Source organism: Phalacrocorax aristotelis, chromosome 1 (assembly GCF_949628215.1).
Source record: "Phalacrocorax aristotelis chromosome 1, bGulAri2.1, whole genome shotgun sequence".
In the NCBI taxonomy this organism is placed as follows: domain Eukaryota; kingdom Metazoa; phylum Chordata; class Aves; order Suliformes; family Phalacrocoracidae; genus Phalacrocorax; species Phalacrocorax aristotelis.
In genome coordinates this window covers 188,512,028-188,526,267 of record NC_134276.1, presented here as the reverse complement: position 1 = coordinate 188,526,267, position 14,240 = coordinate 188,512,028, and the positions used below count along the sequence as shown (strand labels likewise).

Genomic DNA, 14,240 nt, shown 5'->3' with positions numbered 1-14,240 from the left:
GCAGGTAAGAAAGGTTGGGAAAGTCTGAACTGCCAGTGTTCTAAACAGTACAGGTATTTATAAAAATTAATTTATAAAGAGTGGGGGGCAGGTCAGAAGAGATGATATTTTTATTGAGTCTAAGAAAATGGCTTTTGCTTACAGCCCTGCAGTGAGAATTCAGGCAATTTATTTGGGCTGTGTGCTTTTTGTCTGACTCCATAAATAGATAGCTGCCTTAGCAGCAGCAAATGCTACTCAGCCTGTAGTTTTAAAGTCACGTTGCTCAATTTAAATTAGCTCCCTCCCTCAAAAAAAAAAAAACCACCAAAAAAGAAAACCCCACAAACCTTGGGAATGATAACAGCTTCAAAGGGATGAAGTGACTTATCATCAGATTTACATGATTGACCAATAATTCTAAGATATGCATTTAGCAAAGTCCATTACATAAAAACAAATGTTCCCTCAATTTTCTCTAGTCTTATTAAAGGAAAAAGAAGCTGTTTATACCACACTTATATGTTGCAGGTGGAAGCAAAACTGATTGACAAACTGGACAGCCTAATGTCGGAAGGTAAAGGTGACGAAACATACCGAGAGCTCTTCAACAGTATGTGAGTAATATGTTATCATACGCTAATTCCTTGAGTTCGGTTGGTTGGATCAGATGATAATGTCATTGTAGAGAAGTAACGTTTAAAACAGTTTTGAATCATATTTTTCCTTTCTTTTTTTTCCCCTGAAAATCTGAGGAATAAAATATTTTATGGTGGTGTATGGCATCTGTAAAGTCTGGCTGTACCTCTTGCATATAGCTGTAATTGGGAAAGGCTAAATCTGTTATATCACAGAACATTCTCTTTCTCTACCTACTAATTTTAAAATCAGAAAAGCAAGAAATGCTTCATAATTGCATAGGATACAAGTAGAGCTCAAATGGAGCATTTTGAAAACAAGGCATGAGAATTCAACAAAAAGCTGTTTAATGTAATATTCTATTGCCAGAGACTTGTACTCATCTGTATAATGTTACTTGTTGATTTCTTGATTGATGAATACAATTTTATTTATTCTGATAAGATTATTTCTTATTATTTTCTTTTATAAATTACTTGTTAAACTTACAGTATATTTTAATAAATGACATATCACTGAAATGTCATAAGAAAAGCTAATAATAATGCTGAAGTCTCTAAGGTTGCCAATAAGTTTTCCCATTGACTGAAACAAATGATTGTCACAGAGTACAGGTGCAAAATAACTAACTGAACTCTGTCTCTGTTGTTCCTCAGAAATCAATTCCACCTACGTGGAAGATTTCACTTATTTCTGGTGTGTTTAGTAGGAGAGGTATTGTTCCTCTTCAGGATTCCAAGCTGTGTATTCTTCAGTACTATGAAACACATGATCTTTTTCTGTTTATATGGCTTCTTAATCATTCCTTCTTCTTTAAGTATTAGTTTTAGCTCTGTTGTCTTTGCTTAACATTCAACATTCAGATCTCAGTGTCTGTGAATACCAAACATATAATAATCTGTAATTGTATTGAATTGGAAAAAAGGGGTTCCTAAATATTTATCATTTACTGAAGCAAAAGTGGGTAGAGAGATTAGGCAGAATTTTACAGAAAATGATGAATAATGGTAAACAATAGTACAGTATGCTAAAGCAGAACTAAAGCAGAACGTTCTTGTAATTATTAACAAAATTTTTCATAATCTGAGTGAAGATAATAAAAGGTAAGATGATTTCAATATTTTGGTAACACAGTATTCTAACTTCAAAATTAAGTCATTAAGGGAAAAGCTCTAATTATAAAATGAAGTCTAAATGCATTCTCATGTGCAAAATACATCAGGATGTCTGTCACTGAAATAACTTAAAATTCTATAGGAATGAATATTGGTATGAAAGAGTTCCTAATTTTTTTACAGTCTGGAGTTAGATTTAAACTGGGGGATGTTAAACAAGATACAGTGAAAAATGGTGAGAGCCTTTTATAAATCTAAATGCTGCAGACACAGTCATAGTAATTTAAATTGCAAAATGTCTCACAGCATCAGTATACTTGTTGTCTCTCTTCCGGTATAACAGAAGTGAAAACTAAACTCTTTGGGAAATTTCAGAGTAACTGCTCAAGTTCACTTCCAGCTTAAGAACCAGTAGTATTTATCATTAGTTTTTTATGAGAGTTTGATTTGACTCTATACATTAACACCTCTCAAGAGGAGAGATTGCAGAAGATACTAATCTAAAATGGAGGATAATGTAGCGTTCTAGGGTATGTGAAGAAAAATGCTTAAAATCAGATGGATAGTTTAGGGAGCTGAATGCAAGAGGTTTTTATTTCTTCCACAGTTAAGTTAAACTAAGCACTATCTGAGTGTCTTTAGACAGTGCAAGAAAGCAGACTTGTTTAGGCTGAAGTGACAGAGATGTGGTATGCATCCAAGGACTGTGAAACAGTAATACAGTTTTGCAGCAAGCAGTGGTTTTGTAGTCGTTAATGAAAGCAAGTCCTACCTGATCTTTCTGAAGATTCGGCATGGTTGGTTTTGACAGGTACAGTTGGGAGCCAAGGGGATGCACACACCTACTTTGGACACAGTCTAGTAACTGCAGTGGGTGTGGCACTTCCAGGTTATGTCACACTTTTTGTTTATTCTGTCTGATTTGGAAAATGAATTTAAATCTCTCAACTTCCACATTAACTGCTTTTTTTCCAGACACAATCACTGCATCTTTCCTTTGAACATCACCTCTTTTCAAGGACAAATTATAAGCATCTCTGGACATATCTAAAATACTATGTGCTTAGTATTCACTGCTTGTAATGGAATTGTCTTTATCAAATGAAAAGACATAGTGAAGTAGGGTGAAGATGACTGCTGTTTTGAATCATTGTCTTTCTAGGGACTTGAATGTGACCACTCAGTGATTAGCTCCTGCTGTCATTTGAGGAGCTGCAAAGCATGAAGTAGTGAACATTTTGCTTTCATGAGAAATTAGATGTTGTAATTGTTACCCACTGTAATTGTGGTATGAAAGGTGTCCTGATCTACATTTACATCGTAACACTGCAGTTGAATTCCTGAGTTAATTAGCACAGGGAAAAGAACGATTTCACTTTATTATAACAGTTGGTGGTTAGAACAAAATTATTGGAATCCAAGGGGTATACTCAAGTAGCTCTTTTGTTCTGAATCCAATGGATGCTGCCAGTTTATCAGTTCTGTAGCTGTGTTTAAGTTCAGCCTCACACAAGCCATTTCAGATTTGGAGGTCAGGTGGCCACATCATCAAAGAACAAAACCTGGACTAGTGAGCTCCACTGGAGGCCTGACAATGAGGCTTCTCTTTGGCGAAATGGGAGCTGACATTCAAGCTGAGCAGGCATTTAATACTGAGCTCTGCCAGTTTCCGGGTGATTTCTCTAGCCATGAAGCTGTTATATAAGAAGTGATGACTGCTACCTGTCCCATGCGGTCTTCAGTCTTCTTAATTTCTTCCCCCAATTGCATGACTGAATTCAGCACTGCCCAGTCCATTAGACTCTGTCTGGACTGAATCTTTCGGAGCCCTTCTGAATATTTTTGTGGGGTTTGGGTAGCTCCTCATTGATCTCTGAACTTTTGCAGCAAAGTTTAACTTCGACCCATCTGACTAGATGAGGGAACCTCTGGGTCTAGTGAGGTACCTGGAGTACTTTGTAGTCCAAGGTAGACATCCAGATGTTTTAAGGCACCTCTAGGATTAGATGCCTGTGAGTTAGTGGTCTGAGTAACTCTGTGGCTTAGGCATATAACGTCTACTTACTACATGATTGAGCTAGCTTGAACATGGATCTAAGACAGGTGTTCATCACTGGAAAGCTCTGATCCTGTGGGTCCCCGCTCCACTCTCTTATTCTTGGGTACCAAATATTAAAAAAAAAAAATTAAAAAACCCAAACCAAAACCACAACTGTTCGGGTGAACCCAGATGTTAGGCTACAGTAGCACGGGTAAGGCAGAAGCATTTTAATTGTTCCTCTGTGTTGTTTATCCCCCGTAGTGCTTTGTAGAACATAGCATCTTGGCTATGCTTTGGGAGCTGTAAGTAACAGGAATTTAACTCTATCTAGATATAGCCATGAGGAAGCCAAGGGATATATTTGAGCAGGTCTTTCATTCTGAGTGTTTGTTCTGTGCATTGTGGTGAAACGTGTATGATGAAGAGGGGGAGGCATGCATCAGAAGGCAAGTCATAAAATTGTTCAGCTGATGACATTGATGTCAGTTTGAATAAGTACTTTGAATGTATCTACACAGCCCATTTGTTGAAACTGTATGTTTATAATGAATATGCTAATACGTTTATAAAGAACATGCTTAAGTCAAATACAGATGAAAACCATCTGTTTAAAAAGAGTAGTCAGACTTCTGCTGTTTTTCTACAGGAACTGTAGGTAATTATTTTGATAAATTTAGGTTGAAACGTTCCTGTTTAACACAGAGTTGAAAGGCAATAGAAAAAACCAGTGCAGTAATCAGTGCTAAATAATGTAACGAGCTCTACTTTTATTTCTTGTTAGACACAAAAACTTGTATTGAAAGGAACGTAAGGGGTTTAAAAGCAAATTAAGTTAGCCTGTGTATTCTGTATGGAAAGCAGAGATACCACATTAGTGCTTCAGCCTCTTCTGGTTAAGGACAGTCTTGTCATCTGTCTGCTGCAATGACAGCTAGCCAGTCTCTGAATGTGAAAGACTTCTGATTGCCTCCTAAAGAGAAGAACTGAGTCTAAGATCAATATAAGGGTGCAGAATGAAGATCAATGTTTCCTCCTTGCTTCCAGCAGAGCACAGCCTCATTTAGGTTGAATTAGTTTGGAAAATTGCATCTGTGACATCCCCCTGTATGTAAGGAAGTGAACAGAGCTGGAGTGCACAGCTAGTGCAGTTGGCATGTAGGAGTTATTGGGCGCTGTTATATGTTTGGTGAAATTTGGACGTAGGAGTTTCATGGGACTGAACATGCTCAGTATAGATGAAGGTCAGTGGAGCTGACAGCTTGCCCACTGCAGACAGAAGGTTCAGAGATGCTATTAACAATTCTAAAAAGCTCCGAGTATATGCATGTGGCAATTTTCAGACACTTCTAAGTAAACCATACCTGAGTGGATTTTCAGGGAGACTGCAACAATATCTCCATGGACGTGTCATCCTTCTTAGGTCCTGCACCAAGGCATAAAAGTAATACAACTCTGTAGATAAATATTTCCTTTTTCATTTTCAGAGAGGAAGTGTTGGAAATTCATGCCCGAATGGTCAATACTGGATAAATTTAAGCAGTGAAAACCAGAGGCCTGTAACAGAAAGAAATATTAAGTATAATTTTACTGACAGGTCCACTTACAGCACCATTTTGAAATCTTTTCACTTCAATGTGTAATCTGCATTTACATTAGTGTAAGAACTCAACACAACAGTTTTTAATACAGAATCGTATGACAATTTAAGCTAACAGAATTTTACATGTTCATGACAGGATGTTCTCAGAAGAAAATATTAAGTGAAGAGGGGGAATCATCTTATTAAAATCCCTTCCCCATTCTTAAATTTCATGCATAGTGAAATATTAGAAAGGAAAGTAGGAAAATGTTAAAAAAGTTGAGGTCCAATTGAGAAGGTATATTGAGTTGATAAATATTCTTTTCTAGGTACATCCTTAAACTCCCCATTTTCTGATGTATCAGCATGAAATTAATATATAAATTTTATGTAAGAGTTCTGTTAAGTCTTTGGGATATTAATATATTCTGAAAATTAGGTATTTGATATATTTTAACCTGATGCAGCTAATATAAAAATCATTTGTTTTGTCAATGCTTCCTGGACTAGAATTCCACTTTTTGGTCCTTATCCTAGGTAAGACATTGTTTGCAAATTGTGCTTCTTGGGAGGGTGTTTGTAAAGGAAAACCTAACTATCAAAGATGTTGCTAAGGTATTAAGGTACTGGTAAAAGCAGAGTGGTTGTCATAGCGACAGTTAAAAATAAACGGTGAAATTGTTCTGGCTTCTTCTTTTTTTTCAGTCTACTGAAGAAAATTGAGCGGGAAACATGGAGGGAAAGTGGCGTTTCGTTAATTGCCACTGTGACTCGCCTCATGGAGAGGTTACTGGACTACAGGTCAGTGATTATCACAATTTGTAAGTAGGGTTGTCATCTTCAAAATATTAGGAGGCAAATATGGTGACCTTGCACAAACGGTGACTGCACGTGGCCACATCAACTGTACATGCACAGGATCTCTGACAGCAGCTGCTCAGTCAACAAGAAAATGAGACAAGCTGGCTGTAAACCAACCAAGTAGCCTCCCCATGGTATGAAAATCCAGTGGCTTGCATGAGTTTCCTATCAAGGAATATAGGAACTTTTGGTAGTAGGGTGGTGACTCAAGTCTGTCTGAAGACACAGAGCTCAATACTAATCACCTGACAGTTGTTTTACAGAGTATGTAAAATTTTTATCACAGTATCAGTCATGCTTAGTTGTAGTGTCAGCCAGCACAGTATGTATACAAAGGTATGATCTCTGGGTGAGAAGCACGCATCTGACTGTACCACATGAACAAAGGAGAGGCAAATAAGAGACGAACAATTCCTTTTAGGAGTGGGAGACTAAGAGGGATTTCCTCCGTCACTTATGAAGTCCATGTAGAAACTTAAGATTTCAGCTTAGTCCTCCTCTTTGCCATCAGCTGTAGCACTTGGTAGAGCTTACGTGTTTTTTCTCCCAGTTCCATGGGGGACACATGGTAAGACCTGGTACTCTACTTGCTGTCCTCATTAATAGTTTGAAAGGAAAGCTATTTTGTCAACAGAGAGACTGGACTCTCAATTTCTAGAAGCCTGGCAGTGCTATTCCTCTTCAGCGAATGGCTGGATTACAACCTCCAGGGCTCTCAATCCAACAATTTTCAAAACAATTGTGCATACTGGTGGTTATGAGAGTATTTGGGGTTATTGTTTAGCTCATGTGTGCAAGAATGTTTTAAAATTATGTTAAATTGCTTTTAGTGACTGCATGGTGATGTCTACTTGTTATTTTTTTTTTACTCCAGTATGGTTATACTGACACTATTTTTCCCTTTGTGATAATCAAACTCTCTGTGGTTCCATTTTAACTTTTGACTTGGGGGTCAGATTTATTGCGTCCCCAAACAATAAATGATACTAATTATAAAGTGGTACTGAGGAAAATTTGGTGGACCTTGGAGCATTTTACAGAGGAGGTCCAGTGTCATTCTGTTTCTTCACAGACGGGGAACTAATGCTGTAATCCCATGACCAGTTTAGATGTACACTGTCTCTGAAGAAAGCAGACTCATCCCTGCTCATTCCCTCATTCACATCACCCTTTTCCTTGCCCCAACACAAGTGTTTGTGGTGCACTTTCGTGATCTGACTAAAGTGGGCTAAAACTAACCCAGCAAAAGATGCTAACTGACTCAGCAAAAGATGCTGCCTAACCTGTAGCTCTTCCTGAGGTCTGTGCAAGCAGCAGTGGGAATGAGTGCCTGAGGGCAGGAGGCAAACGGCACTTCCTCTTCTGGCAGCCATGCTGGCTTCTGCTGGCATGATGTGAGCATAAGGTATGAAGAAACCAAATGATCTCCAGCAGTCACCTAGCAAATGAATGACAGAGCCAGAAAAAAACATTGACTTTCTTGACAATTGAGGTATTCCATGTCCTAGTAAAGGAGACATGAAATCTTTTACAGACCTGGGTCAGCTGTTCACCCAAACGCCTTTGGGTTGCATCCTTTCAGTCAGCTTGCTGAGCCAAATGTGTCTGTTTTCTGAGGTGTGCTTCACTATAAGAGGATAAATGTCATTCCTTTTGACCTGCATTACTTTCTGTTTTAGGGACTGCATGAAAATGGGAGAAGTGGATGGCAAAAAGATTGGCTGCACTGTTAGCCTTTTGGTTTGTATAATATCTTTTCTTTCCCTTTTTTATTTCAGTTGAGCATTTTCTGATATACAGCCACACATTTTAATAGGGGGTACCTTGTGTCTTGATACAGTTTGAGTGGAAGTTGACAGAATAATACTGCACTTAGGATCACCAGGGCTTTTTTCAGGGTGAAGTTGATACAGTGGGGAGTTAGTCTTCCTTGGCATTTTATAGTTGGGCTCTGAGGGATCTCTAATACTGCTTTATTCAGTTTTCAGTCTCTTCCTACTGGATAAACTTCACCAAAATATTTTCCAAGTTTAATTGGTCTCTGAGTTCACAGAAACAAACAAACCTTTCCTCCTTCCCCAAACCCAATAAAACTTTCATGATTTCTCCTGTTTCCTTTCTTCTGCAATAATTGATGCAAGTTGGTTCTTATGATGTATAATATAGGATATCTTCTAAAGACTGCAGGCTATCTATTCTCTTCCCAACAGAAGAACCAGAAATGCTGCTCAAGACCTCCTCTTGTCATGTTATCATCGTGACAACAAACCGACAGTACAAATTCATAGTATGAAAAAGATTTCATTTTTGTTTAAAAATGCATTTTGGTTCTAGGCCAGTTTCCACTGACAAGTTTATTGACTTCCGTTAACCTTGGAAAGTTTCCATTTTCATGGTGAATGTTTTGGAAAGCTGTATTTTTAACCAGGGCAAAAAAAACAACAGAATAAGCTGACTTGTAATTCTGCATTTTTGACGTCAGTGGAACAATTTGGTTTCACTTCTAAGTAGCAGTTATACATAAGAGAATAAAGCATTTCTTCAGCAGGAAAATAGCGCTCTCTAAATAGAGATGATGTTTACTACGTAGCTGTAGAGCAGCTGGCTTTCTGTCAGAATATCTGGCATGATATGAATTCTGTAAAGCACCTGAATTATTTTCATCCTATCACTAAGGAGTTTTTAAACTATTACTAGCAAATCATCCAAGATTTGCACAAAAAGGAAATTAAAATATTTAAAAACCCCAAAACACCGTAATACTTTTTAATGGGATTTTCAGTGACTTGTACAGGCTAAGGTGGATTTCATATCCCAATAATTTTTAGACAAATCTTAATACTATTTGCACACCAGAGAAACAACAAACGCTAAATTTTGAAAAGGAAATTTCAATTACAGAAGTAGCACACAAATTTTAAGATGCTTGCCCATATGATGGATGAACTGGTTGTCATCTCAAAAGATGTTTCATGCAATGAGTAATTAGAGGGATGTATAATGTTAAAATTATTTGAAGTACAGAGGAGGAAGCAGTATTTCATTTTTCACCACTACTTTGAAGGTATTTTGATTCCCAAGGGTAAGAGGACTGGTTGGCATAAAAAGAGAATTTTTACGTTGTTTTGCCATAGAGGTATATGCTGTTCTTCCAGAAAATAGAATTGTCCAAGTTAACCAAGTTATCAAATTAACTGGAATTATGCCACATCATGAAATATGAAGAAGGGGTATGTACCAGCAGCAATAACTTAGTTGAAAGGAGAAGGTAGGAATTTTTTTCCTATTCTCCCCGCCCTCTGGATTATCTGGAGCAGGTTTCACATTAGTAATGCTTGTTTGGAAAATCTGGTTTAAGAGGTGTCTAATGGAGTTAGTTCCTTATGCATAAGAATCACCTAACTCCAATTTGAAAGTTGAATTTCTAATGAAAGAACTCTGTCATCACAGAGTTGTACAAAAGCATTGAAAGTATACTGGATAACTTTTGATAACTCACTGAGGAGTTTTTCTCAGGCATCTCTGGTCCTCATTGAGGTTTGATATTTAACTGGTATTTCAGGTTCTATTAATTTCAAATTATATCTTCTTTCTAGAAAGAGGATGTTTTCTTGTGATGCTTTACAGTGGCATATGACATCATGCCATTTAAGTAGGACATGTCCACATTGCCTGTTTGAATGTTGTTTTCAAGCTGTTTTTTCTTAGGAAAAAAAGTATTTTTTAATTACTGTGATTAAATTACTGTAATTAATGTAAAACTACTATTTACATCATACCCCCTTTTGAAGACTACATCTGTTATATTTTATATCTTGAAATAGTCTGTTGAAGAATCACACGACACCTTTATTAGCACAATGTATTTCCTGAGCTGTGACTGGGTTGTCTTGCTGTGGTCTGCCTTACAGACCAACTGGACATTGTCAGAGTTAAGCTTCAGAGAAGAACCAGTTGATTTGTATAGTTCAGACTTGTGACAAGTACTGGAGCCTGTAGTGCTTAGGGGTAAGAGCCAGGAAGTCTAGTACTGCGATTCAGTGCCATATTTTGTCTTAACCTTTATGCTTTATTGCTCACAATTCTGTAGTGTAGATTATGCTATTTTCCAGACAGGTAAATATGAACATACAAACAGATATTTTTTCATTTTCTCTTCTAAAGAGAAACATCTGTTCCTGATATACACATTGTGGGCAGAAAAGAGGTGTCTTTGGAATAAAGGCAGATGGTGGCCTAAAGGGGGCATGTCATTACAGTGTTATTGATAGGTAGTCATTTTCTCAAGTCAGTTAGAAAAATACTTTCTCTAGAAAGTTTTTATTTTGATGTTTTCATAATATTTCTTCCACCTTTCTCCTTGACAATAATTCAATTTTGGAAACAGAAGCACAGAATAAGAGTACTGTACAATAGGGGAAAAATTTTGGTCACTTTTCTAGAATTCAAAATAGTAAGTGATTTAAATAATAGAACAAAAATGGTTAATTGCTAATGAGGACTAGCGCTAGATTCTTCTATCCTATAGATTTTTATTAACCAAAACAGATTATCCTGAATGTTAAGTATGGCTAGGAGGGGGACTCCAGCTGCACATCTGTAGTGAGTATGGCAATACTTGTGAACAGTGCTATAGGGTTGTGCTCCTCTCCCTGTAACTTTTTCATACTCTGTTTTAGGGCTTGCAAATAAATAATGAATGTTTTGAACTAAGAGTTTTGGTGTCACATTCCATATTTTATCCATGTAACAACAAACAGCAGTTACACATCCAGAAATCTTCAGCCACTTCTAGAAATTTTGTCCTGGATATTGCTTTAGAGTGCAACTTGGTGTATTTCAGTCATGCAATGCAATATCTATGCATCAGTTACCAGTTTCCAGCATCAGTTAGGGCTGAAGAAATCACATTTTTCATTCAGGATTGTGCTGTTTACAATACTGAATAGTTCTTCATAAAGCTACCGAAGTCCTCCTGGCATTTTGGTATGACAGAAGGAAGATTAGGCATACCAGGCAGTAGATATTTTTCTAAAATATGACTATAGAAGTCAGAGTGCTGTCCATATTTTCAAATCAACGTACAGCTTTCAGCAAGATGTTAAATGGCCTGAGTAATATGGGTGCACTTTTTGAATGGTTTGGTATTTATAAAGAAATAACCATTGGATTTCAGTTCTATCAGGTTCTTCCTCTTATGTTCTATGAGAATGTAAATAAAAAGATATTCAGGAGCATGTTGACTTGTCTACTGAAAATTTACTATTCTACTTACTATTTCTTACTGTATTACTGTAGTTCTGTGTAATGACGTACATGTGAAACTTTCAAATCTATGCATGTATTTCTAGAGCGTTATGTTTGAAGTCCTTTGTAACCGCCGTCATAATTATTTACTACATTTCATTACAAAATTCAATTTTATTGCAGAATTTTTACAAGACTGAACTGAATAAGGAAGAGATGTATATTCGCTATATTCATAAACTGTACGACCTACATCTGAAAGCACAGAATTTCACAGGTAATTGAGTACAATCCAGAAAAAGATATTTAGGACTGGTCCATGATTTGCAGTCTTTTGCAAACCTGTAAGCTATATCCCCAGTGCAGAACATACCGACCCAGGCAACAGCTGAGTTTCCTTGCACAATTAATCTCTCTCTCAAAATATGGCTTTTTTTCAGCCCTACAACTCTACTACTTGCGGTGCCATGTTGAATGTAAATGACTACTATCGATACACACTAGCAATAAATGTGTGATACAGTCATTCTTCACCCAAGAGGAGTAAAGTTTAGAAGTTTTTATGAGTGCATCCGGTAGTATCTGAGCCTATGTACTTTTTTGTAATGCTGCTGGTTAGCTGTTTGGTGTGGTGTTTCTACACAGCTGTGTTTCAGAACCTAATGTTTAGGTTAAAACAAGAAAAGAAAGGAAAACTAACAGTGAGACAGAGACCCTAAAACCTCTAACAAGTATAGCACTTGACTGATGTCTTTCTGAATCTTCACATACCACATTTGCAGTACTGTTGTCCAGGATTTCTCAATGCAAATTTAGAGCCAAGTCTGGCCATTATCTTTTAAATGAAGAAATAAGATAATGTGCGTGGTGGTTGTTCATACAACATAAAGCGCACTTCATTTGGGTACCTCCATGCCATCAATAATTGCTGGAGAAGGTAAAATCAGTATCTCTTTAAATTAAACAATCTTTGGTTGCCAAAATATTTAACTGACCTTATAATACCTCCATCTTTTCCCCAGTGTCTACAATTGCAACTGCATGTGTTCAGAATCTCTCCAGAACTCTTTCCTGCTTAAAAGCAGATTAGTTGGCTGGGGATCCCTAGTAAACAGGTTACAGATAACTACTGCCACAGCAATTTTCCTTATGCTTGTCTGCTATCCATAGGAAAGATCCTTCGTTTGGAATTTCCACAGTCCCTTTGCAGTTCATGGGTTTAAAGTGTTGACTAGATAGCAGGATTTATTAAGCAGAGATTTTCATTTCCTCATGTGACCTGGCAGTAGTGAGTCACAGGAGAGTTTTGATTATCAAGCAGTATCTTTGCTGGCTTTTGTGCCAAACTATTCATTTCCTGATTTTACAAAACAGATCTTAGTAACTCTTTAAGCAATGTTGAGTGTCCTTTACACACTGGCTGCTAATATGTGTCCAGTTTACCTTCAGCAGTGATATGAACCTAATTTTTTAAAAATGATTTTGCCATCCATTCTTATTTTAAACAGTAATTTGCTGAAAATTTATCTCCAGGGCTTTGTTGCATTTCCTGTGTATTTATTAACGTGTTATCTTTGCATCTTTGCCATGGTAGATTCCATGACTGATTTTTTTTTTTTTTTTTTTTTTTTTTTTGGTGTGCCATGGGCACCTTAAGGAGGGATCGTCTCACACCCATGGCATTGGGTTAGAGACAGTCTTTCCACTAGAAAACAGACTTATGTAGTCCATTGCCTTGCCTTATCAATCAGTAACAACACACAGAGCTTTTGTAAATCAGCTGATCTAAAGTACATGGGAGTAAGAAAAGAAGTTTGCTACTTCAGCAGCATTCCTACATGTTGCACCATTAATTTGCTAACTGCATAGTTTCATTCTAGGGGTGAAGCCAGCTTGCCCTTAAAATAATTTTTCTCTCCTTTCATAGTATGATTTGCAGGACTGTTTCTAATAATCTTCTGGGGAAAAAAATCAAAAAAAGTCCTTTTTGACTATGTTTTATAACATAGCTTCAAATCTTTCTTTACCCAGCACTCAGTTACAGCTATAACTCTCTTGAGGCTGAAGCACATAAATGTACTGGTTCCTTTTGCATCTCTCCAGTCACCTGAGAAGTGTAATGAGATTGTCTTTGTATCTATCTGTCTTCGAAATGTTTAGTTTCTTGAATCTTTCCTGTATAAACTGAATTTCCCACATTGTCAGTGAACCCTGGTTTTCTCTCCTTACTGTTTTGGTGCGCAGCCAGCAGTTACATACCTGTCCGAAAGGTACCAATATGTTATTTGTTATGCTGGCCACTGCCAGACATGGGATGCTGGGTAGAGGGACCCTTCAGACCTTTCGTCCAGTATGGCCACTCTTATTTCAGAAACCTTCTATATACATTTATGATAACTTAAAAGAAAATATTGGTACAGCATATAAAAATCTGTTAAAACAAAGGACTTGCATGCCAAGTTAGAAAGGAAGGGTCACAGTAAGCTATCCTGACGTGTTTACACTCTGCTATCTTTTGCTTCCTAATGATTTTGAATGATTTATTGTTATCAACTTCATGGATTTTTTTAAATTGATATATAAATGTGCTGCATATTTTGAATACCAAAGTGTAGCTTGAAACTATGACAAAGGATGTTACCAGTCAAGCAACCTGAAAGCTGTGTGATGACAGAATTAAGATTGTCTTTGCAACTTCAGCTGTCTCCCTTGCACATACGTATTGCAGTGCAGCATCATTTTGCACCATGCTTATCATTTTACAACATTCGGATTCAAA

The 14,240-nt window shown here is 37.1% G+C and overlaps 1 protein-coding gene across 4 annotated transcripts in view; it reads left to right on the top strand.

Moving 5' to 3' along the window:
* DOCK4 (dedicator of cytokinesis 4) overlaps positions 1-14,240 on the top strand; it is a 255,013-nt gene that overhangs the window by 209,338 nt on the left and 31,435 nt on the right. For 2 of the 4 annotated variants that reach the window (XM_075081064.1, XM_075081062.1), the window contains exons 32-36: positions 511-596; positions 5,864-5,890; positions 6,059-6,154; positions 7,894-7,954; positions 11,645-11,738. In XM_075081064.1, coding sequence (XP_074937165.1) covers positions 511-596; positions 5,864-5,890; positions 6,059-6,154; positions 7,894-7,954; positions 11,645-11,738 — 364 coding nt within the window. The remainder of the gene's footprint in view (positions 1-510; positions 597-5,863; positions 5,891-6,058; positions 6,155-7,893; positions 7,955-11,644; positions 11,739-14,240) is intronic. The other 2 variants (XM_075081063.1, XM_075081061.1) reach the window with 1 other exon arrangement.